The sequence below is a fragment of the Sus scrofa genome, chromosome 4, assembly GCF_054392235.1.
Source record: "Sus scrofa isolate SSC_HxYL_T2T_F1_AM1 chromosome 4, Sscrofa_HxYL_maternal_Yorkshire_Landrace_v2.0, whole genome shotgun sequence".
NCBI classification, from domain to species: Eukaryota; Metazoa; Chordata; class Mammalia; order Artiodactyla; family Suidae; genus Sus; species Sus scrofa.
Genome location: NC_139386.1, coordinates 83,020,263 through 83,041,657, shown reverse-complemented (window position 1 = coordinate 83,041,657; position 21,395 = coordinate 83,020,263). Strand labels below are relative to the sequence as shown.

Sequence of the window (21,395 nt, the reverse complement as noted above, 5' to 3'; positions counted from 1 at the left end):
CAGAGGAGGACAAGGGCGCTCAGTGTTCGCTGCAGGGTGACTGGTCCGAAATCCCTCTCTGATCCTGGATATACCTACGTGCTCACGGAGGATGGAAGGAACCAAATGAATGTTAAATGCTCCCAGCTAGATGACCGTGATGGAGGTGACCCCCTGCAGATTCAGTCTAAGCGGCTAGTATACTGATTTTGCCCCCTGGGGAAGGAACAGAAAGACAAAAGGCAACGTTGCACAGTCCACTTCGTGCCCACCCTGTGCCTAAGGATCTGGATTTGGTTTTGCCTTTTAATAATGCTGCTGGGCTCGGGCTTTGCAGGGGGCTGTGTCTGCATCACTGCACGGGGGTGTCACTACAGCTGCGATCCCTCCTGGATTAATCCTAATTGAATTCTGATCACATGTGTTGCTTAATCTACATGAAATTCGTGTAGTACATCCAGCTGAGGGAGACACTGCACAGTGTGCAGTAGTGTGACAGGGTCCCCAGCGTTCAGAGGTTTACTGTCGATTGCGTCAGTGGCCCAGGTGCTTGTTGTAACAAGCCGAGTGTATTAGTATAACATGGACAAACCATGGTGACAGTCCACAGGGGAGGTTCACTTTTGTTAGAAAAATCCCTAAAGGCTTTATGTCCTGGATAAGCAGGAAACCTTCTCTGACACCCGTCCTGATCTTGGACTTGAGCTGCGTTAGGTGCTGGTGATTCAGACACAGGCATCACTCAAAGAGACCACAGTCCAGCAGCACGGCAGTGAATGAGAAGTGGGCCTTTAGCCTGTGGATGCTCCCTCACTCTCTTCATCCTCCTATTTGTCCCTGAAACTTACCCAGTGAAGAAACGAGCCCTCCTTTGGCGAGATCCCCAGTCCGGATTGCTAATTGCCTCTCTGTGGCTGTTCTGCAGGTCCCTGTGTGTCTCTATGACCTGTAAACTGGTGGTTGGTGCAGGGACTTGATAAGGATGAGGTTCCTGCGATTGGGCTTTGGGAGGACACTTTCCGGGATAGCGGGTGTGAGTCGTGCAGGAGGCTGGCACTGGGGTTAGGCAGCCAACCCTATTGCTCGCTAGGACATCAGATGCTGAGAGTCTAGTGTTGGCAGCAGCTCTTATGTTTTAGCTGGTATTAAGTGTCTAGTCTTCCTGGGTTGCTCAGAAAGGGGGTTCTCATTCTCGACATGTGGGGTTTTGAGTAAAAGGTTGGGAAATTCCAGTGAGATGAAGCCAACCTCACAGAACCACTCCCATCTCTCTGCCCAAGCATGCGGTTCATGCAGGAAATGGCGAAGGAATCTTTTATGACAGAAAAAATGGATTCCGCTCTGGGAGCTTTCCGGAGAGTCAACCTCTAATCAATGTGCTTTTCTCATTTGACTAGTAAACTTTCTTTCCTGTTTTTCTTATAGAATTGCCTTTTATCAAATATAATTTAACAGTGGACTGCAATCACAAGCATTCAATGAGCTGTTCTAGAAATAAACACAGAGACACATAAAAACCTGATGTGTGAAGCTGAAGGGAAATAGTGAAATCAACAGAAAAAAAAAAAAAGTTCAGTGGTTGTTAAAACTGAATTACTGGATTTCCTCTTGTGGCTCAGCGGGTTACGAATCCGACTAGGATCCTTGAGGATGCGGGTTCGACCCCTGGCCTCAGTAGGTTAAGGATCCATTGTTGCTGTGAGCTGTGGTGAAGGTTGCAGACACAGCTCCAGTCTGACCCCTAGCCAGGGAACCTCCATATGCCACGGTCCTAAAAAGACCAAAATAACAGCAACAGCAAAATTGAATTACCGTCTAATTGGAGGAGGCATGATGGGCTGACACAGCTGGAAATTCCTTTCCTCAGCCCCAGGACATCCCTGGCCTGGGAAAACTGGGAAGTACATTCTAGGGTGATTAAAATCTAGAACGCTGATTGAAAGCATTTCTTTAAAAATGGTAGCTATTGATATATCTTTCCTGAAGTAGGTGGACTGTTGCTCAATGGGAAATACCACTGCCCAACTCCTGAATTAGCAAAAATACTGTGTTGTTTTTTATTTTTAAAGAGGAAATGAACTACTGAGCACCCCTAAATTGCCATAGCTGGGGTTCTTGGGAGAGAAGAGAAAGAGGAGAACAGGCCCTGATGTTGAGCAGATTTTAACGGTCCTAATTTGGCCGGCTATTAAAAAGAGAGAAAAAAGCACTTAAGAATGAAATCAGATAGTTTACAGTGAAGTGTTGACTATACGGTGATGCCTGCAGATGTGCAGGATTTTATGGTTTGATGTGACGGGGCAGGACCTCTCTTGAGTTCTGAAACTTCAGATCTTATAGATTACCCAGCCTGCAGGCTGGGTCCTAAAATGTGCGCTGCGGTCATTCTGCTCATCCTGTGCCTTTACCTGCAAAAGGCCAATGATTAAACTTCTCAGAATAGGGAATCCTAATGCTTCTTACTTCACGATTGCTAAATTTATGATATTTCTAATTCCCTAAAGCTTGCTTTTCTCATGGAATTTATATTCTCCTACTTAGAACTGACTAAGAACCTTTTAAGGGTTGTTTTTAGCTTTATGTCAAAACCATAGTAAGATAATGTTTCTTCCTAAGATAATACTTATCCTGCTGGAAAACCTCCCTCTTTTAGAGAATGTCATGAATTTTTATCGTTTTGTGGGCTCCCTGTGCTTCATTGGTACCAAGTAAAGGAGACTTTGAGAATTTGTGTGAACCTCTCAGTGGAGTCTGTGCCTGATTTGTTCTTTTTAATAGGAAAGACAGACAGCCATATTTTCTTTATATTATTTTCTGCCTCTTCTCATCATTTGAAATAGTTGACTTTCTCATGCTTGCCGTCCCAAGTGAGGGTGAGCTTGGACTGGGAACTTGATCCCGAGTGGGCTTTGCGGCATCTTACTTCCAACCACACCATCTAGATACTGCACAGCTAAAATCCAGAGAGGGGGACTTATTCAAATGAATTGCTGAGGGTAAAAGCCTTTAGATAGTTCACTTAAGATTGGAAAGTCATTTTCAAGCTAGAGCTGAACAACTGTGTCTGTTTTATGTGGCTCCCAGGAAGGAAGTTTTCACTCTTCTTGCTGCTGCAGTGTCCTCGGGGGAGGCAGGACTCAGCTCACCTGCCCCCAGGCTGTCATCCTTGCCATCTTGGTAAATAGCCAGTACAAAAACTAAGAGAGCTACAAAACAGATTTTCAAAAGCCGTTGAAATTCTCTTGCCTAGTCTCACAGTATTTAGACTTCTCAGAATTCCTGCATTAAAGAGCACTTCTAGGGATTATTCTGCTCACCGAAAGCACATTGCAAATGGGTGCAAACAGTCTGTTTTTCTGTTATTCCAAACAAGCAGGACTCAGCAATATCATGGAAAAGAAGGACCTTACCTGGATAAGTGACTCGGGTCCTATGCTCCCCTTTACTGAGCGATGTGCTTTTTATGTGTGATCCACCAGGCATTTATGTTAAGTGCCTTTAGCCAGTGAAGCATGTCTGTTCATGTGTGTGCGTGTGCATGTGTGTGTGTGTGTGTGTGTGTGTTGTGCATTGTTGACGGACAACGCAGTGAGGACAGGAGCCAGCCCTTTTCATTCATACAAGGTCAAGTCCAGCCCCGTTATCCACGTTCAGTGTGATAACAGAGCTTGAACAGAAACGTGAGTGGGTGAGGAATCAGTGAGTGGGGACTGAAACCATCAGGGCGGACGGGGAAGGGCGTGATGTTTAGTCGCAAATCACAGGCTCCCGGGGTTCAGTATTTTACCTGGTTCCCAAAGACAACATTGTGCTTCTGCAGGACTGACTGACAGTGTGCACCTAGTTCCCAGGGTTGGGGGGACAGAAAGCCCTTGCAAGAGGTGGGGGGGCGAAGGGTGCAGCCCCATCCAGGAGGGTGGACCAGGACAGAGACATGCAGTTGGTGAGCACCTAACAGACTTTCCTCCAATTCTCCCCACGGAGCTCAGTCTCCTCCCTTCGCATCCCTGCTGGTGCAGACCTGGCTTGCCCTTTGCTGGCTTCCCTGCAGAAAGCCTGGACCTTCTTCCCCAGAGGAGTTCTTGATGTCTGGAGCAAACAGCCACAGAAACACCTTTTTATTAAAAGGCACTATTGACTCTCTGCAAATGAAAACATGCCAAGCTTCCTTTAAATTAGATTCCATCTGAAAGCTTTGAGGGGCTTGTCTGGAATGCTGGGGAACATGAACAGCTCCTAACAGCAGATTTAGGCTTCTTATGGGTCCGGCTTACATTTTCTGTATGTTTTATCACCATTGAACTTTGCATGTAATGAATGAAAAGTGAATTAGCTGTGACTGTGTGTTGTTTCACCTTGTCCTGGTTACCTGTAGGCAAATCTGGGAACCTGAATGTTGACATTACCATGGCTTCTTCTAGACTGGTTTTCTGTTCTGTGTAACAGATTGCCACAAACTTGGTGGCTTAAACAGCATGCAGGACACCTCCCAGTCTCTGGTGGGAGGAGCTCAGGCTCGGATTGGGGGGCCCCTGGCTTGGGGTCTCCCAGGACTGCCGTGAAGGTATTGGCCAAGCTGTGTCCTTTCTGGAACCAAGGTCCTTTTTCCAGCACAGGGGGCTGTTGAGAACTTAGTGTCCTATGGTTGAACACAGAGGCTCCCATTTTCTTTCCAGTGAGAAATTATACAATTAAAGGTGAAGTAAGCACACAGAAATGTGAGCCAGTTGTGTATAATGAGAACATAACTAATGTCACTAAGCTTCTGGAAAGTTCTGAGATTTGGGGTATGTACTTAGATATGAGGGTCAAGTGTCTTAACATTTTTTTTATGGCATAATATTAATTTTTTAAAATCTCTTTTTAAATTAAAATGTAGTTGATTTACAATGTTGTGCCAACTTCTGTTATACAGCAAAATGACCCAGTCATACATACATGCATATATAATATACATATATATAATATATGTACATTCCTTTACTTATATTACCTTCCATCATGGTCTATCCTAGGCGATTGGATATAGTTCCCTGTGCTATACAGCAGGACCTCATTGCTTACCATTCTCAATGTCATCGTTTGCATCTACTAACCTCAGACTCCCCCATCCATCCATCTCCCTGACCCCAGCAACCATAACTCTGTGAGTCTGTTTCTGTTCTGTGGATAGGTTCATCTGTGCCATATTTTAGATTCCACATATAAGTGATATCATATGGTGTTTGTCTTTCTCTTTCTGTCTTTCATGCTTCACTTAGCATTTGTCTGTCTTTCATACTTCACTTAGCATGAGAATCTCAAGTTGCATCCATATTGCTGCAAATGGCGTTATTTCATTCTTCTTAATGTCCAAGTAATATTCCATTTTATGGGCCACATCTTTATCCACTCTTCTGTTGATGGACATTTAGGTTGCCTTCATGTCTTGGCTGTTGAATACTGTTGCAGTGAACATACGGGTGCATGTATCTTTTTGAATTGTAGTTTTGTCTGGATATATGTCCAGGAGTGGGTTTGCTGGATCATATGGTAGTTCTATGTTTAGTTTTCTGGGGAACCTCCATACCATTTCCCATAGCAGTTGCGTATAATCTAAATAATGTGTGTATATCTCTAGTTCATGATGACTGGGATTAGATGTGATCTACTGAATGAAGAAACTTGAGCTCATATTCATTACCTTCTCATGCTGCCCACTACTGCACAAATTTGAAAATTCTATTGGCGTTTTGATTAAATGGAGCCATCTTTATATCCTCACTCGCTCTAGAGGCTGCACCTCTAGGGGCCCTTGGATGTCTTCAGAAGCACCTTGAACTTCACAGGAAGGAGAGCTAGAGACACCTTAGCATTGCCATACAAGTTGTGCTCCAGGCCATTTCCAGTTTCTTGGGGGAACACCTTCACTCTTGTGTTTGCTAAGTTTTCATTGGACTAAGCCTTGTTTTGAACCTTAATTAACTAATGGAGGATAAAAGCAAAGGTCAGGACGGTTTATCTCCACATGTCCTCAGGAAACCCTGAAAGACAGGAAAGGAACCCATTCCACATTTGCATTGACACACGATTCTGGAGACAATTAGCTCAAGACCCTGGCTCACATGTCAAGATTTCTGCTGTGCTTTGCAATGATTTAGGGCCTAGAAACATGGATGCAAAAATACTATGTTCAACTTTTTCATGGGAACGCCATTCTTTTAAGGAATCTCTCTATAATGGTTAGTCGGATAATTGAGGTCACTATAAAATACCAAATGACATCGCTGGAGTTGTAGAAAGGATGGTTTATGTCAGCAGTGTTGGGCTAATGCTGTGCTATTTTTCATGGATTTCAAAGTCTGTCAGTAAATTAGGAAATTTACCACCTTCTCTGCAGATACAGCAATGTTTTTTAAGCCTTGATTAATTTATTCAAGTTCAACCATCAAGTGCAACAATAGGATATTTTCCTACCAGACATTTGTATGTCTTCCTGCCTGTGAACTTGCAGATAGCTGGACACTGGTTGCCTCTTGGTATTTAAGAGCTATGCAGGCTGGTGTTCTGTGACCTCAGAAGCGGCCTTCCTGCCATTCTCACTGGCCACCGTCCACAGACATGCTGCCGCTGGGCGCTGCAGTGCCGTGACCGTGGCATTTCCCTCTGCGGAAGCATTTCCTTTTGCCTCTGCTGTCGTAACTGCAGCTGTCAGCTGGTTCTTTCCCTGGGTGCATGAGCACCAACATTTCCCCCAACAGGCATGTCTGTCATTTTGCTCCAGGCTCACTCTCGGTCTGAGTTCCCCATTGCAGTCCATGAAATGCCCCCCAGACAGGGCTCTGGGTTTCCAGCTTTCTACTCTGTCCACACTCCTAAGATCCCGGGCCTGCTCCACCATGCCCAGACCCACCAGCATGTGTGGGACATCTGGATGGGCCTGACCTGGCCTGCTCTCTGCATTCGGCTTTGCTGGGTCTGCAGGCTATAAACTGCCGGGGTCTCAGTGGTCCCAAATCTGCTTGCTTTGCATGTCATAACAATAAAAGCCTGGCCTAGCTCCAGTTTTTGCATCTCTGTTTTCCTTGTTGTTCCCGATGTGATCATTTTTTTTTTTCAGGGAAGTTCGCTTTGAGCTAGTCTTTCATCAATGATAACAGTAATGTTTTTCAATCTCAGTGATTTTATGAATCTGTCTAAAATATGACACAAATGTCTAAATGAAATACGAAAAAATGTATTCTAAATTAAATGTGTGAAACAAAGTCTAGAGTTGTCTGTCAACTTCCCTCACCCTAAACACTTTAAAAAACATATGTCAGCATCATGAAAGTAAATTTTAAGGTAGAAAGCTTCAAGATTAAAGATTAAAAATATAATTTCCAAGTATTTTTCTCATTCTTTCTTTGTCTTGGCTTCTTCCAGTGCTCTTTCCACATTGAAGGTGCTAGTCTTTCCTCGTCTTACTTTTGCTTCTTCCACTGTGATGCATCTTTCTTTCTTCCCACATGGATGTGTTACAGATTTCTCTGACTACTCATTTAATTCACTGAATGGTTAGGTTAATGTTAAACTATTAAGAACAGACGATTTTCCTCAAAACATAAGCCTTTGTGTAGAAGAGACGTTAGGATAAATTAACCACTCAGTTCTAAACCTCAATGAATGTGTTAATCAGCAGCTAATATTGACTAGTGTTACTCTTCGGGTGGAAATTGTAACCACGCACCCACGCAGATAGCTCATTGTTGCAAAGCATTCAGTGTTTCCTCCAGATTGAACTAAATTGGGCAGTGAACTTGGCAGTAATTCATATACACCAGGCAACCCACCATCATTTCCAAAATATCTACTCTCAACTATATATAACTGTATAGGCGATAGAATTACACAGTGTATATAAAATATCTCGGATACTGGGCTTGCTTTGCATCTACGTGGTAATCCAGCGTCTGGCAGATCATGTTTGGTTTTTTTTTTTTATTATTCCTCTTGGAGAAAGTACTTAACTCTCTTAGGATTATTATGCTGACAGTACTTTGGTGGTGTCCTGGAGAGCACCCCTCTTAGGGGTGGAGCCATGTGACTACAGGGAAACCAATCTCCTGCCCTCCTTCAGTGTGTCCAGCCTTGGAGTTTCCCTCTGGCAGATGGCTGGGAATGTCTCCACTGGATTCCCAGGCCTCCATAAGGGAGGCACCTCTGGGGGTGACGGGCAAATTTGATGTTCTTGGGGGAAAGATGGTCAAACACTCCTACTCTGCCATGTGTCTGATGTCACCCAGTCCTTGAGCTCTGGAGGCAGCCTCTGCTTTGTGAAAGGGAGGTGACCTCGGCTGAGGCCCTTGATTGTTCAGGGGTCGGGAGCTGGACTTTATTCCCTCGATCTTCTCAGGTCACTGGTGCTCCGTGACCTCCTGTTTATCCATTTGGAGCTGATCTAAGCACAGCTGGGACTCTTCTGATTCATATTTGTTGCGTTGTGGGCCAGGTGTCAGGATGGCCAAGGCTTTGCTGGTTGTTGTTACCATTTTATTCTGTTAATTTGGGTGGAACTCGGCCGTTCTCAGACTGAGGTCATCTTTAAAGGCCTGAACACTAACCAGCCTGTTGTGAGTGACTTATTTTAATTATTATCATCATGCAATTATTACTTCATGTTTTGAACATCATATCTTGCAATAGTATTAGTAGTATTAATGAATACTATTTAAATAGTATTAATATTTCATAGTATTATCCTTTTAATAGTATTAATGAATAATAATGTTCTTTCTTATAAAATTGAGCTGAGTGCGTGTGTTCCCTGCTGTGAACCGTGAGTCTGTATATTAGTGTTGAAATAGATGGCTCTTCGGGAGAAGAGATGTTCTGATGGGGAAGGACTCTGAAAAGGCAGTTGCCGGCACTGTTCAGCTCCATCCTGACCACTCGTTAGATGTTTGCAACCTCTCCCGTTTCCTTGGGCCGGATTCACCACCTGCAGCCTTGCTAAGAAGTATGGTCCAGAAGCACCAGGCTTGGGCCTTCTCCTGGGAGCCTTCCCTCCCTCCAGGGATGTGCTAAGAGGATCCCAAGGCCACTCTTTGCATCTCTCTGAAGTACAACTCAGCCACTCTCCTAGGCCTCTTAATGAATGAAGATTTCCTTTTTTTGAAATACTGCCATTTTTGAAAAATTATAGAACATTTTTCACAATTTATGTCAGTCCCTGAATTTTCAATGAGAGTGCCACTAATATTATATTTCTCTCTTGAAATTCTCAACAGGATCTCTTTTAATAGTTGCAAAGGAAAAAGAGAAATCAAGTGTCTGTTAAAACTATCATTGTTAACACCAAGGGCTAGATGTTCAAACCATGATGATAAAAGTATTGTTCTTGCTATAGAAAAATTTGGTAATTGTTTTGAAATAACATAGTGATCAACTATTTCCCCTTGATATCTAGAAGTTCAATGAGTAAAAACATCAGAGTTGTTATTTTTTGGAATGGTAGAAAAAGATCTTAATAGATAACTAAATTCTAACAACATTATACTAGTGCTTTAAAATTTAATTTTTTTTCCTGGAGTTCAGTGTGCTGTTACCATTTCGTGTGGTCGGTAACTTAGCTTTTTTTTAGGATGGATAGCATCATTGCAATAAAGCAGCAAAGGGTTTTGATTTTCTGAGTGCTCTGTGTGAGGCCTCTGCCCAGAACACTCACCCAGGACCTCAGGGTGAAAGGGACCATGGGAATTACCTAGGATAGTGGTCTTAAACTTGACTCTGCAGAAAGAGGCTTAATTTGATGTGGGAAGCCTGTACCTTACCCTAACCAGTGGTCCCTGCTCAGCATTTATGTGTTTTCATATTGGATTTCTACAGTATTTAGATGAAACAAAGCATCCCATGGCTCGGTTAATACATATGGATCCCTGAGTGATTTTCTCTTTCTTGTTGATGGAAAACTGCTTTCCTGTGGAAACTCATTTCCACATAAAGGAATATGATCTCATGGTGAGGAGGAAGGTCATGGGCTGAAAAGCCTCAGGCGCTGGGAGAGAAGCAAACAAGTGCGGGTGCAGCGGGTCTTCAGTGGGGGAAACTGGGCATCAATTAACTCAAGAGCAAACATTCTGCCAGAGTGAAGTTAAACCCACAAACCAAACCCATCTGCTGGCCCGTGGCTGGTACTGCAGACTCTCACGCAGAGGTACTTGAAAAGATGGGGCAAGGAACACGTTCCAAAGCACAACCATTTCTGAAATGTGACGCATTCGGGATAAACTAGGCTCTTTTCATCACTGACTTGAGCATGAAGCCTTGACTCTTCAGTGTCCTCAGAGCCTCTGCAGGCAGGTGCGGGGCAGGGCGGACTGCCCCAGGTGGGCTTGGCTGCCCACCTGAGGGATGTTCAGGAGGTGGGGGCATCACAGGAGGGTCAGGATGACACACCCCCAGAACTTCACAGTATCAAGAGTTTGGGCATCAAATAGATAGAGTTTGTGAAGGAGCCAGTACAGGAGACATGTGAGTGAGGGGCGCGGAGGCAGAGGATAAAGAGAGGGCAGCTTATGAGCGATCGCAGCAGAGTCATCCTCCAGCCACGGGAGCTGCGGGCAGGAGCTGAGTGCAGGGTGGCGAGGGGCAGTGGTGTCAGCCTTACAGCCCAGCAGGCACTGCCTGGGACACTGTCCCGGTGACGGAGCCAAAAGGGGCTGACACATCCTCTGCCAGCCTCAGGACACTCATGGCAGCCACTCAGAGGTGGCCCCTCAGGGCTGCGTTTCCCAGCCCCGTGTGGCTGGGTGTGACTTGTGATGAGAAAGAAATGTGATGCACACCAGGGGCTCAGCGCCCACTTCCCGCCCTGCCAGGAACTTGGATGTAAGGGCAGAGGCTGACTTGTCCCAGACCACAGGCATCGAGGGCAGCAGAGGGGGTTTCAGACACTGTGACGTCCCCTCTTAGCCTGGTCCTTACAGGAGGGAGGAACGAAGAGCCGTCCTGTCACAGCCACAGTCATGGTGGCATTTAAAAAAAAATAACCAGGCACTATTCCACCAAACAGAAAGGGAAATGACATGTACAGAGCTTCTCCCACGGTACATGTCACTGAGTGAACAAAAGGTCCTCAAAAAACCAAAACCAAATGCCATTTTAAAAGGTCCTATCGTTTTAACCGATTTATTGGTGGGGGGGGCAGTTAATCGGTTTCCAGTCGAGGCATCAGGTGGGGAGCTGAAAGTTACAGGGAGGGTGTGCTCAGGGTTTGAGTTTGGGATGCACAAAAAGGTGGGAGAGAAATTTTGCATATTTTATAATTTAGCCTGGGGCAAGTTCTATAAATAGGTAACATTTTCCACTCAATACACAGAACAGTCATAGTAGGCAGAGTGTCGCACAGACTTCTTTACACTCAGTGACTAAGCATTCTGGAAATCAGCTAAATTATTTCAATCCAGATATATGTGCACAGATGCTTTCTGTTGGTTCTATGTAACTCCCTGTTTAGTCCCTACTTCAGTGCATTCCCACATGTGTGCCACTGTGAGGGCCGTTCCCTGTATTTTGTTAAACTCAGGCCAAATGAAGCCTTTTGAGAGAAGCAGCAATATTTCAACATGCAGCTTGCATGAGTTTGGCTGTTTGTCTAACTCTGCTTTCCCTGTTTTGGTTACAAAGATGAGGCTTAATCAACAGGAACCAGTGTTCTTCTGAACATAATTGCCAACAATACTTTTGGTGAATTTCTGGAGCGTTGGAGATGACTGGGCAAGAGATGTTGGTTCTGCCATCTTGAAGCAGAAAGAATTCCATGATCAGAGAGATGTCTGAGTTTGCTTTTAAGGCCTTTCAGTTGATTGCATGAGCCCCACCCTGGGGGAGGAGACTCTACAGATAGACCTGGAGACTGGAGTCTGAGACCAGAAAGGCCCATGCGGTCACGTGATAGAGACGAACCAGCCCTGAACTCAAGGGTTGCTTCACAGATGCGGGTCCCTCCACATAGAAGAATTTCTAAAGCTGTGCATTCGGACATGGCTTATCCCACACAGAGACGGTACCTGCTCTGTCCGTGAGAGGACCTACATGAATGATTGGATAAAGAGTGGGGAGACTAGAGTCACTTCCTAAATCAAGTAATTCCAAATAATCCCTGGAGATACTCAGCCCCCAAGGGAGAGAGCAGAACTCCCTGTCTCTACATGTGGCTGTTTATAGTGACTTGTCTCTGAGGAGTGCAGTGAAGAGGTTGGGACAAAGAGGACGTCACAGTGGGGGGAACCTATAAACCTCATCTCAGCTTGATGGTCAAGGTCAGCCTCAGCAGCAGTGGGGCGTGCTGATAGTGTGCATCTCTGAGGTGAGGTGGGAAAGTGGTGCTTATCTCAGTGGGCTTCCTCTCCAAAACCCATAACCCTTCTATAATCAGGAAAAAACATCAGAATAATCACAGACCATTCTGCAAATTACCAGTAACCCTCAAAACTCTCAAAGTCATTAAAGAAAGCAAAGTCTGAGAAATGCTCATGGCCACTGGGAGCCTAAGAGGCCATGATGATTAAATTCAATGTGGCATCTGGAGGGGACCCTGGGAACTAGCGCTGACAGCAGGGAGAACTAAGAGAGCCTGAATGAAGTAGGGACTTCATTAATGAGAGCATAACAGTGTCACTTATTAATTGAAACAACATTACACACCATGTGCCATACTGATGCTTGGCATCTACCAGCCTAAGAGGTTAATGACCCTGGAGGGAAAGGGAAGAAGGGTATATGGGAACTCTCTGTGCTCTTTGCATAGTGTTTCTATAAAGCTAAGACTGCTCTGGAGAGTTCTCTTGTGGTGCAGTGGGTTAAGGATCTGGCAATGTCATTGTAGCACTTCAGGTTTGATTCCTGGCCCAGGAACTTTCATGCTGCGGGAAAGGCCTAAATAAATGCATACATAAAACTCTTCTAACATAAAAGTTTGTACAGAAAAGGTCTCGGAATTTTTTAACATAAAAATTGAACAACTTTCACTTGTTTTTTATTTTTATTTTTATTTTCTTATTTTTTATTGTTATTTCCCTAATACAATTTTTTTTCTACTGTACTGCATGGTGACCCAGTTGCACATACATGTATATATTCTATTTTCTCACATTATCATTCTCCATCATAAGTGACTAGATATAGTTCTCAGTGTTACACAGCAGGATCTCATTGCTAATCCATTCCAAAGGCAATAGTTGGCATCTATTAACCCCAAGCTCCCAGTCCACCCCACTCCCTCCCCTTCCCCCTTGGCAACCACAAGTCTGTTCTCCAAGTCCATGATTTTCTTTTCTGAACTTTCACTTGTTTTTAAATTTATAATCACTGAAAGTTTAATGACAGCTAGGAAATGTGTTACGTAGTAATTAAATTGTCTTGAATATCATACTAATTCTTTTTCTGAATACATACCTCATATTATTATCAGATATTTTCATGAAAGCTAATGAAAAATTAAGAGAAAAAGGAAGATGTCTTAAGAAAGGTAGAAGGCATAGAAACACCCCCATCCAAATCTGAGATAAGTTTAGATGGGGGTTACACACCCTTATGTCTGTTTCTCTATTGCATTTAGCAGCAGGAAATTGATTCTCCAGAGACACCATGTTTTTATGTAATCCACAAATACTGATGTTTTCCTACTTTTATCAAAAAGGAATAACTTTATGTCAAAGTGGGAGTTAAACAGATACACAGAGTTCTTTCAGATACAAACTTTAAGAGCAGTTTTGAGAAGTAGTAAACTAATGCCAAATTTCTCACTCCCACTAAATAAATAATTAGATCATTATAATTTTAACATCAAATTGCCCATTTATTTGTTAATGATTTGTAGTTACCTGATTTGACTAAAATCAGCCTCCTTATGTTTTCCAATCAAACCAAACCACAGACTTTCTTATGGAAACAATATATTATATATCCATCCCTTTTCCTTCCAAGTCGGTAGTAATAATCCAGTGACACACTTCATCTGGTCACTCAGCCTCACCTGACCAGTGCTCATCAGCCTCATACAACAGAAAGTGACAAAGGGCCAAAAGGCTGAGAGGAGCAGTAATTGTGAGGTGCATAAGGTCTTCCATTTTGGGAGTTCCCACTGTGGCTCAGCAGAAACGAATCTGACTAGTATCCATGAGGCCTCCGGTTCAATCCCTGGCCTTGCTCAGTGGGTTAAGGTTCTGGCGTTGATATGGCTGTGGCATAGGCCTGCAGCCCCAAGCCTGGGAACTTCCATGTGCCATGGGTGGGGTCTGAAAATTTAAAAGTAAATAAATAAAGTCTTCCATTTTGGAATTCACTGTACATTTTACTTTGAAGTCTCATTCCGCATTTTTTATACTGACAATGTGTCAATTTTCTACGACAATTCTTAGTTCTATTAAGTTTGTCATATAATTTAAGAACACTTAAAAAACTGACTCACATGCATTATGTGCATTTAAGTCTATGTGTTTTAGGTATTATAGTGACCACTAAATGGATCTGTATTAGAGATTTCAATTGATTTGTCTTAATAAATATTATTCATTCTGATAGCTTGTTTTCTTACACCACACTGTTTGTGAATACAATTTTAAGTTCCAGAGAGAACTATTCATGCATGCAGCTTTTTAATTAAAAAGAGAAAGATTAGTCAACCTTCTTCCAAGAGATAACCATACGAAAGGCAACTTTTAATTACTCCTTTTGAAGTTGCTGCCGCTGCAAAGTTTAGCGGGCTGAGCTAACACTTGGGAGCGGAGGCCGACCCCGCCCTGGGCCCCTGCGGGACGCTTAGCCGGTGGGCGGAGGAGGCGTGGAAATGCACATCCTCTGTCCCACGGACCATGGCAGATGCCCCACATCACAAAGGACCTCATCTGCTCCTCCCAGCCCTTCATTGTCCCCGGAGCCTTGTTCGCACAGGTGCCTGTGAGCACTTTGCCCGCAGGATCCTCTACGTCCCTGCGTGTAAGTCTTCGCGTTTCCTCCCCTCACACCCGGAGCTGTGCTTGATGGCGTTTCTCTGTCTTTGCAGACGACGTCCTTTGCGGTGTCCTGGCACATGGATTTCAGGACTGCCTGTGAGGAGGTAGGTTCCACGGCTTCCTGCTCTTTGATCAGGGAAATGGGCAGGAGGCAGCTCCTTCAGGAGGTGGGCGATTGTGAAGTGTCGCTTCCAGAGCGCAATCTGTGTCTGAGAGTCAGCCACAGGGCGCCTGGGGAAGCCGGGTTCCAGTGTCCCTTCAAGAAGACGGAGCCTGTTTGATATGACTGAACTGCCCTCCCCGTGAACTTCGCCCTGCAGGATTTCAGGAGTGGGAGGCGGGAGCTAATTCCCCTCGCATAAATGGTTATAAGCTAGAAAACATCTAAGGTCCCTTTCCGCACCAGAATCCTTTGCTTTTATGATTCCAGTATTATTAAAGAATCTCAGTGCTGTTTCAGGATTAATACATGGCAACTCTAACTCCACAGAGCAGTCCTCACGTCCTGTGGGAGTGGAACTGATACCACTGCTCCTTCAAGGGTGTTAAAGGCAGTGGACAGGGCGTGGACTTGGCCCCCTTTTTCAGGGAAGGCAACTGTTCTGTTTTAGGAAGATTATCTTTTCCTGCAACATTCAAAGCATTGTCTTTTCACTCTTCAGGCAAAATGCAAGCATTCATGTGTTAAAAATATTTCACATTTGCTTAAAAGATATAAATATTTTTATTGTGTATCAATAATCCAAGAAGAGAACATAACTGGATTCTTTATGATAAAGGTAAAAAAATCTTCAGTATTAACTTTTTGAAAACTGTTTTTAGTGAAATTTCATGCATTAAGTTTCTTGTAAAAATATCTTTTTAAAATAGGTGATCCCAGAGGTTCAGAGTTTGAGTCTTTAAGAAAAAGAATTATAAATTGCTTTCATACTTTCAGTACTTACACTTCTTTAATTTAGTTTTTAGTTTTTTTCTTTTCAAAGTTTAAGTATCATAATACTTTACATCTATCTCTGTGTTAGCATTTTTTAAATTAAATCTGTTTACAAACTTCTCTCACATGCTACACTGACATAAGGTGAGAGTGTATAACTTATCTTTTAATTCAGCACCTTTCAGTTCGTATTTTTTAAAAAGAAGAAATTAATGTTTTAGAAACAAATTTATAAGCATATGTTTTAGGTGTATCATTTCTAATTTTAAATACAGTACATGCATGGCATCGTATTTTCTTCTTCATATATTCTTAATTTTAAGTGTGGCCAACCAACTATTTCCATTCAAGTATTATCTTGTGTTTTGAGTGGTGCAGCCCTCAATTAAATCTGAGCAAATATTTGTGTGAATCTCACGGATATGAACTACATCTGAGACACGTGGTAGAGACTGGACAGTGGCCAAATGGTTTTAACAATTGGTTCACCTTGGACTTCAGGGGCTGACACAAGATTGATCTCCCAGACCATTTTTTTAAACAAATGTTTTGATCCATTGATTTGAAATATACACCAAATTCTACTTAAGGTTCGGATGTATTTCACGATGGCGGCACCACTGAGGTCCTCTCATAGAAGTCCTGGCTGTCGTGCTGCGATCCTCTGAGGATCTCACATCTGACTGTCCCCCGCCGCAAAGCTGACCTTCAAGGACCCGTCCCAGGCGGGTCCCCGGGGTCCCCCACATGCTGACTGGGAAGGATACAGCACAGAACAATGCCCTGAGGATGGCCAGCCTTGGAACGTGGCAGTGGACTGGCACCAGGAAGATAAATTAGCTTCACCCTGTCACTTTGCAGATGAGCAAATTGAGAGGTTTTATGGATGCGAGTGCCATTTAATTAATTAGTTAAAAGCAAAGCCGTAATTCGTAGCTTGGAATGCCTGAGTCTAAGTTTGGGCCTCTTTCTAAGGTACTGCATTGCTGGAAATTATATCAAAGTCAAAGACATGTTAAATAAAACCTTTCTCTTGACTGCTAATAAGCTACTAAAGATGAAAATCTGATATCCGTGTCTATCAGACAGATCTAGCTAGAATATTACCATGTGGATGACAGGAAGTCTATTTTTTGTAAAGGACTGGAAGTATGGCTGGATAAGTTTCATTTCAACACCTTAATTATCCAAGGCAGACTTAAAAAAAGAGAGGTATTATTTATTGTTTAAAAATTCTACTCTTAAAAAGAAAAAGTTATAATTATTTTAAGGACCTGGGATTTAAAAGTCTGACAAGAGGCAAACATGAAGAGAGAGAATACAGCTGGGACAAAGGCAAAACCCACAACATAGAAAAAGGGTCTGTGTAGCCAGGCATAGCACAGATTTCTCTGCTTCTCGACGTGTCGCCAAAAGAACTACATGTTCCAACACGCCGGTTTCTGCCTTCAGTCCAGGTTTTTCCCATGTTTCACTCTCACATCTGCATTCCTTGAGGTGCAGTCTTCATCTCTGTGTTCACTATGAAAATACATATTTCTCTATAACATATGTTTAGTAACTTAATACGCATTTAATTTAGTCTCTCATAATCTGTGACCATGAGTTAATCAACACCTATTGAAAGAAAGCTTACAATGAATAAAAGACTGTCCCAGGGCCTATAGATGAATAATCCTTAATGATGAAGGACATTAACTTATAATGCCTGTTACATTATATTAATGACTTACTATAATAACAGTAACAACTTAAATAAAAACTTACCAAGATTTGCTTGAGATAGCAATAGATAAGGTGAAGGCAAATGATGTGATATGGAACTAAATGTTGAAGTCACTGGATGTGGCGCCTAAATACAATACTGATTACCTGTTAGGCGAGTGTATTTATTCAATGAAAGGCCTGAGTTCCAAACATTTAGGACTCATCTTTGCCTGGAAAGGGTCTCTGGAGGCTGAGTGGCTGGAATTTAGCTGAGAAGGAGGCCAGCCCAGCAGGGAAGGGAAAAGGCATAAATGCAGTTTGAAGCATCTCCTGTGAAAGGGACTTAGAGCAATGATGCTGCCAGACGGTGCCGCGTAAGGAGCCGCGTGTCACTCACAACTACAGGCTCACACAACGAGCTAAGATCTATTTGGCAAAAAAAAAAAAAAAAAAGAAAGAAAAAAAAAATTCAGACAAACAAGGATTCCTGTGCAGCGATCAGCCACACACATGATGATCTCTGCTTAGTTTCTTGCAGTTTGCAGGTTTAGATGTGATACTGCAAATCCTACCTTTCAAGGTTAAAGGAAAATAGATTTTCAAGTTTCATGAAAACACAGTTTGTGTTCTTTTAAAGACTGGAACCTAAACTAAAGGGGTCGTAACTTTGAAGTAGAAAATAAGTTATAGTCTATTTTTTTAATTTCCAAAAGTTCTTGGTTTAAGCTAAGCATATATTCTTAATACATTTACATGTGAAGTTTGTTTTTAAAACAAAGAGTAGAGCCATGTAAATTCGGGAACACATTTCATTGATTGACAGAGAACGAGTCAATAACTACATGTTTGATAGTGTTGACTTTTGAGTAATTAAGAGGGATTGCCTTTTAATATTTCTCTAAGCAAAGAGTCTTCAATGTGGGTTTGTAAAGTCCAGCTGCAATGTAGGACTGTCCATCAGGGACAAGAAAACAGCTTTTGCTTCTATATCATTTTCAAGTTTTATGTGTGTTGTATAATTTGCATAATATATTTGTACATTATATATAGCAATGCATTTCTTCATTCGTGTAATGCATTCACAGTTAAAAAAGTTTGAAGACAAATGACTTTTGTTAATAAAGAAGATGGGTGCAGACCTTAAGTTTATACTAAAATGTGGGGCTGATGATCAGCAACCTGGATCCACAGAGCTGTAAAGACTCAGGGCTGTTGCCAGCTGTGTTGCTCCAGGACTGCTCTCAGCATCCTGCCCCATTCATACCTGGAGCCATCCCTGGGGGTAAGGGCATGGGATCAACCTTCTTCCAAGAATCTCTGCATGAGGGAAACCAGGGCCAGCGGCTAAGAGCATAGACCCCAGAGCTGGCAGCCCCAGTTCAGATCCCAGCTCCTACTCACCTCCGAGCCTCTGCTTCCATCCCACCCCTGGAACAGCCATGCTGGGTTATCAGGGAGTGCAGTGAATTAATACTTGTGGGTGCATGGCAAGCTCTATGCAGTAAATGAACTGCGTGACGGCATTTCACAGTGATGATACGATGGTGCCAGACCGGCAGCACTGCTCTGATTCAGCAGGTGCTTGAAGTGGATTTTTCCACCCACTGTAGCAGCTCTGGGTCTAAAGCAGTTTTTCCAGCCCCCAGCTTCCCTGCTCAAGGTTTATGTTTCTGTCAACAACACCTGTGTTCTCGCTCTCCCAATCCCAGTCCATCTTCTCTGCTGCGGGAAATATGTGAATAAAACCCAGCTCTGAATATACTGTTTCACAGCTCAACCCCTCTACGTTCACACAGCAGGCACGTCATACGGGGCCTCTCCTGTCATTTCCGCCCTGACCTCTGCCCAGGCCCAGGTTCAGCCGGGCTGCGTTCTCTGTCCTGTCTCTGGCATCAAGGGACCAAGCATCCTCATGCCTCCAAAACCTTACTCACATTTATTCCCTTTTGGATAAAGTAACTTGCCTTCTTTAATTATTCTTTCCTTCTTTTTTTCAAGACAAGGCACCCATTTCTCTGTTAACACCCCTTCCCTCATGAATATTCAGTCCCTTTCTCCATGTTGCTCTGTATCAAGCAATCAAATATCATATTGCACTTTATTTAAACGTGTGTAGTTTTGGAGTTCCCGTTGTGGCGCAGCGGAAACGAATCCAACTAGGAACCATGAGGTTGCAAGTTCAATCCCTGGCCTCATTCAGTAGGTTAAGGATCAGGCATTGCCGTGAGCTGTGGTGTAGGTCGCAGACGCAGCTCGGATCTGGTGTTGCTGTGGCTATGGCATAGCCTGGCAGCTATAGCTCTGATTAGATACCTAGCCTGGGAACCTCCATATGCCACGAGTTTGGCCCTAAAAAGCCAAAATATATATATATATGTATATTTATAAGTGGGAATACTCTGAGGCCAGAGAGTATGGTCAAATTCATGTCTAACTCTATTAATATTACACAACAATATTTCCAAAGTTGATCCAAAATTTGTGATGTATTTTTATGTTCATAAGCTTAATTTTCATAACAGAATAAATGTCACATATGCAACCCCTGGGAAACGTATTTTAAAGTCAATTTTTTGTTAATCGTATTATCTGTTTGCAGTTTTCTCCACACAGTTATTGACTGGTGTCCATTTCATTCTAACAGAAAGTGGCCTCATTCTTTATTTTCCTCCACTCATGTCCTCTGAGGACCCAAGCACAGCCTCCAAGCCTGTGCTCTGCTTCCAAACAACCATCTAATAATTAGGGGACATTTCACATATTACTCAAGTGAGTGGGGCTGTGACCACCATAGCAGGGATGTAATGAGAAAAGCCTCATCGCTGTGTTCTAGCTCCTCAGACTTTCCCTGGACCATCCTTTGTTTCTTTGATGTGTTCTAATAACGTATTTATGGGCTCTCAGGGAAGAGCCCTTCTCTCATCCTCAAGTTGAGATGGAGCATTATTTGCGATTGCCAGCTATTCCCTCACACTTCTGGGGGGATGGCGCAGAACGTTCCGTACATCGAAAGATCAGAAAGCGTGTGCACTTATGTTGACTTGGCATGGATGTCATTTCCTGCCCTCTTCCCAGCGCATCTCAGAAAGTCTGGGGGTGGCCACTGGCCAGCATCACACCATGAGCATGAGAGACTTTTCCACGTAAAAACGTGTCCTGTATTATGGAAAATATAATTTGCTTTTGCTGAAATACTTCTGTGTTCTAGAGTATGCCTTTCAGTCTTATTCGAGGAGAGATTAACGGGCAGAGTTTAGGGGGCGCCTGCCATATGTGCGGCCTCACTGAGAAGGAAGAAACACCATCAGGCTCCTTGATTCTCCTTAAAAGATATTCTAACACTGACAAAATAATTAGAGACTAATTTAGCAGCGGATGCAATAGAGGGTGTAATGGTACATGTTCCCACATGGGATAAAGCAGTTTACAGAGTACATCTCTGGATACTGCAGTATCTAAGTATGTTCTCATCAACCTGATGGAACGTTCTTTTAAGGGAACAACCCCCTAGCAATCCACATGTAATTCATATTGCAAGAGAAAGTCTCCTATAATTTGCCTGGGATTTTGTGCCCATTAAATAGTGAGGATAAAATGTATTTCTATATACTTCTCCCTTTATCCAAATTTAGATGGCTCAGTAATTATTAAGTGAAAATATAATTTCCAAGGTAGTCATTGTTTTTGTTGACTTTTCGGTGCAGGGTTACAGCCAGAGATTACATCCTGTTCAAAAGAACTTCTCTTTGCCTTCTGGTCCATGGGCCCATATAGTGCCCTTGCCAGGGAGACTCTGTCGG

At 43.2% G+C, this 21,395-nt stretch overlaps 1 protein-coding gene across 12 annotated transcripts in view; it reads left to right on the top strand.

Moving 5' to 3' along the window:
* Nucleotides 1-21,395, top strand: part of SNTG1 (syntrophin gamma 1) — a 449,457-nt gene that overhangs the window by 283,095 nt on the left and 144,967 nt on the right. For 11 of the 12 annotated variants that reach the window (XM_085021222.1, XM_085021223.1, XM_085021227.1 and 8 more), the window contains one exon: nucleotides 15,005-15,058. The exons of the other annotated variant lie outside the window; for it this stretch is intronic. In XM_085021222.1, the coding sequence (XP_084877348.1) occupies nucleotides 15,032-15,058 (27 nt within the window). In that variant the 5' untranslated portion in view covers nucleotides 15,005-15,031. The remainder of the gene's footprint in view (nucleotides 1-15,004; nucleotides 15,059-21,395) is intronic. 12 annotated transcript variants of the gene reach the window in all.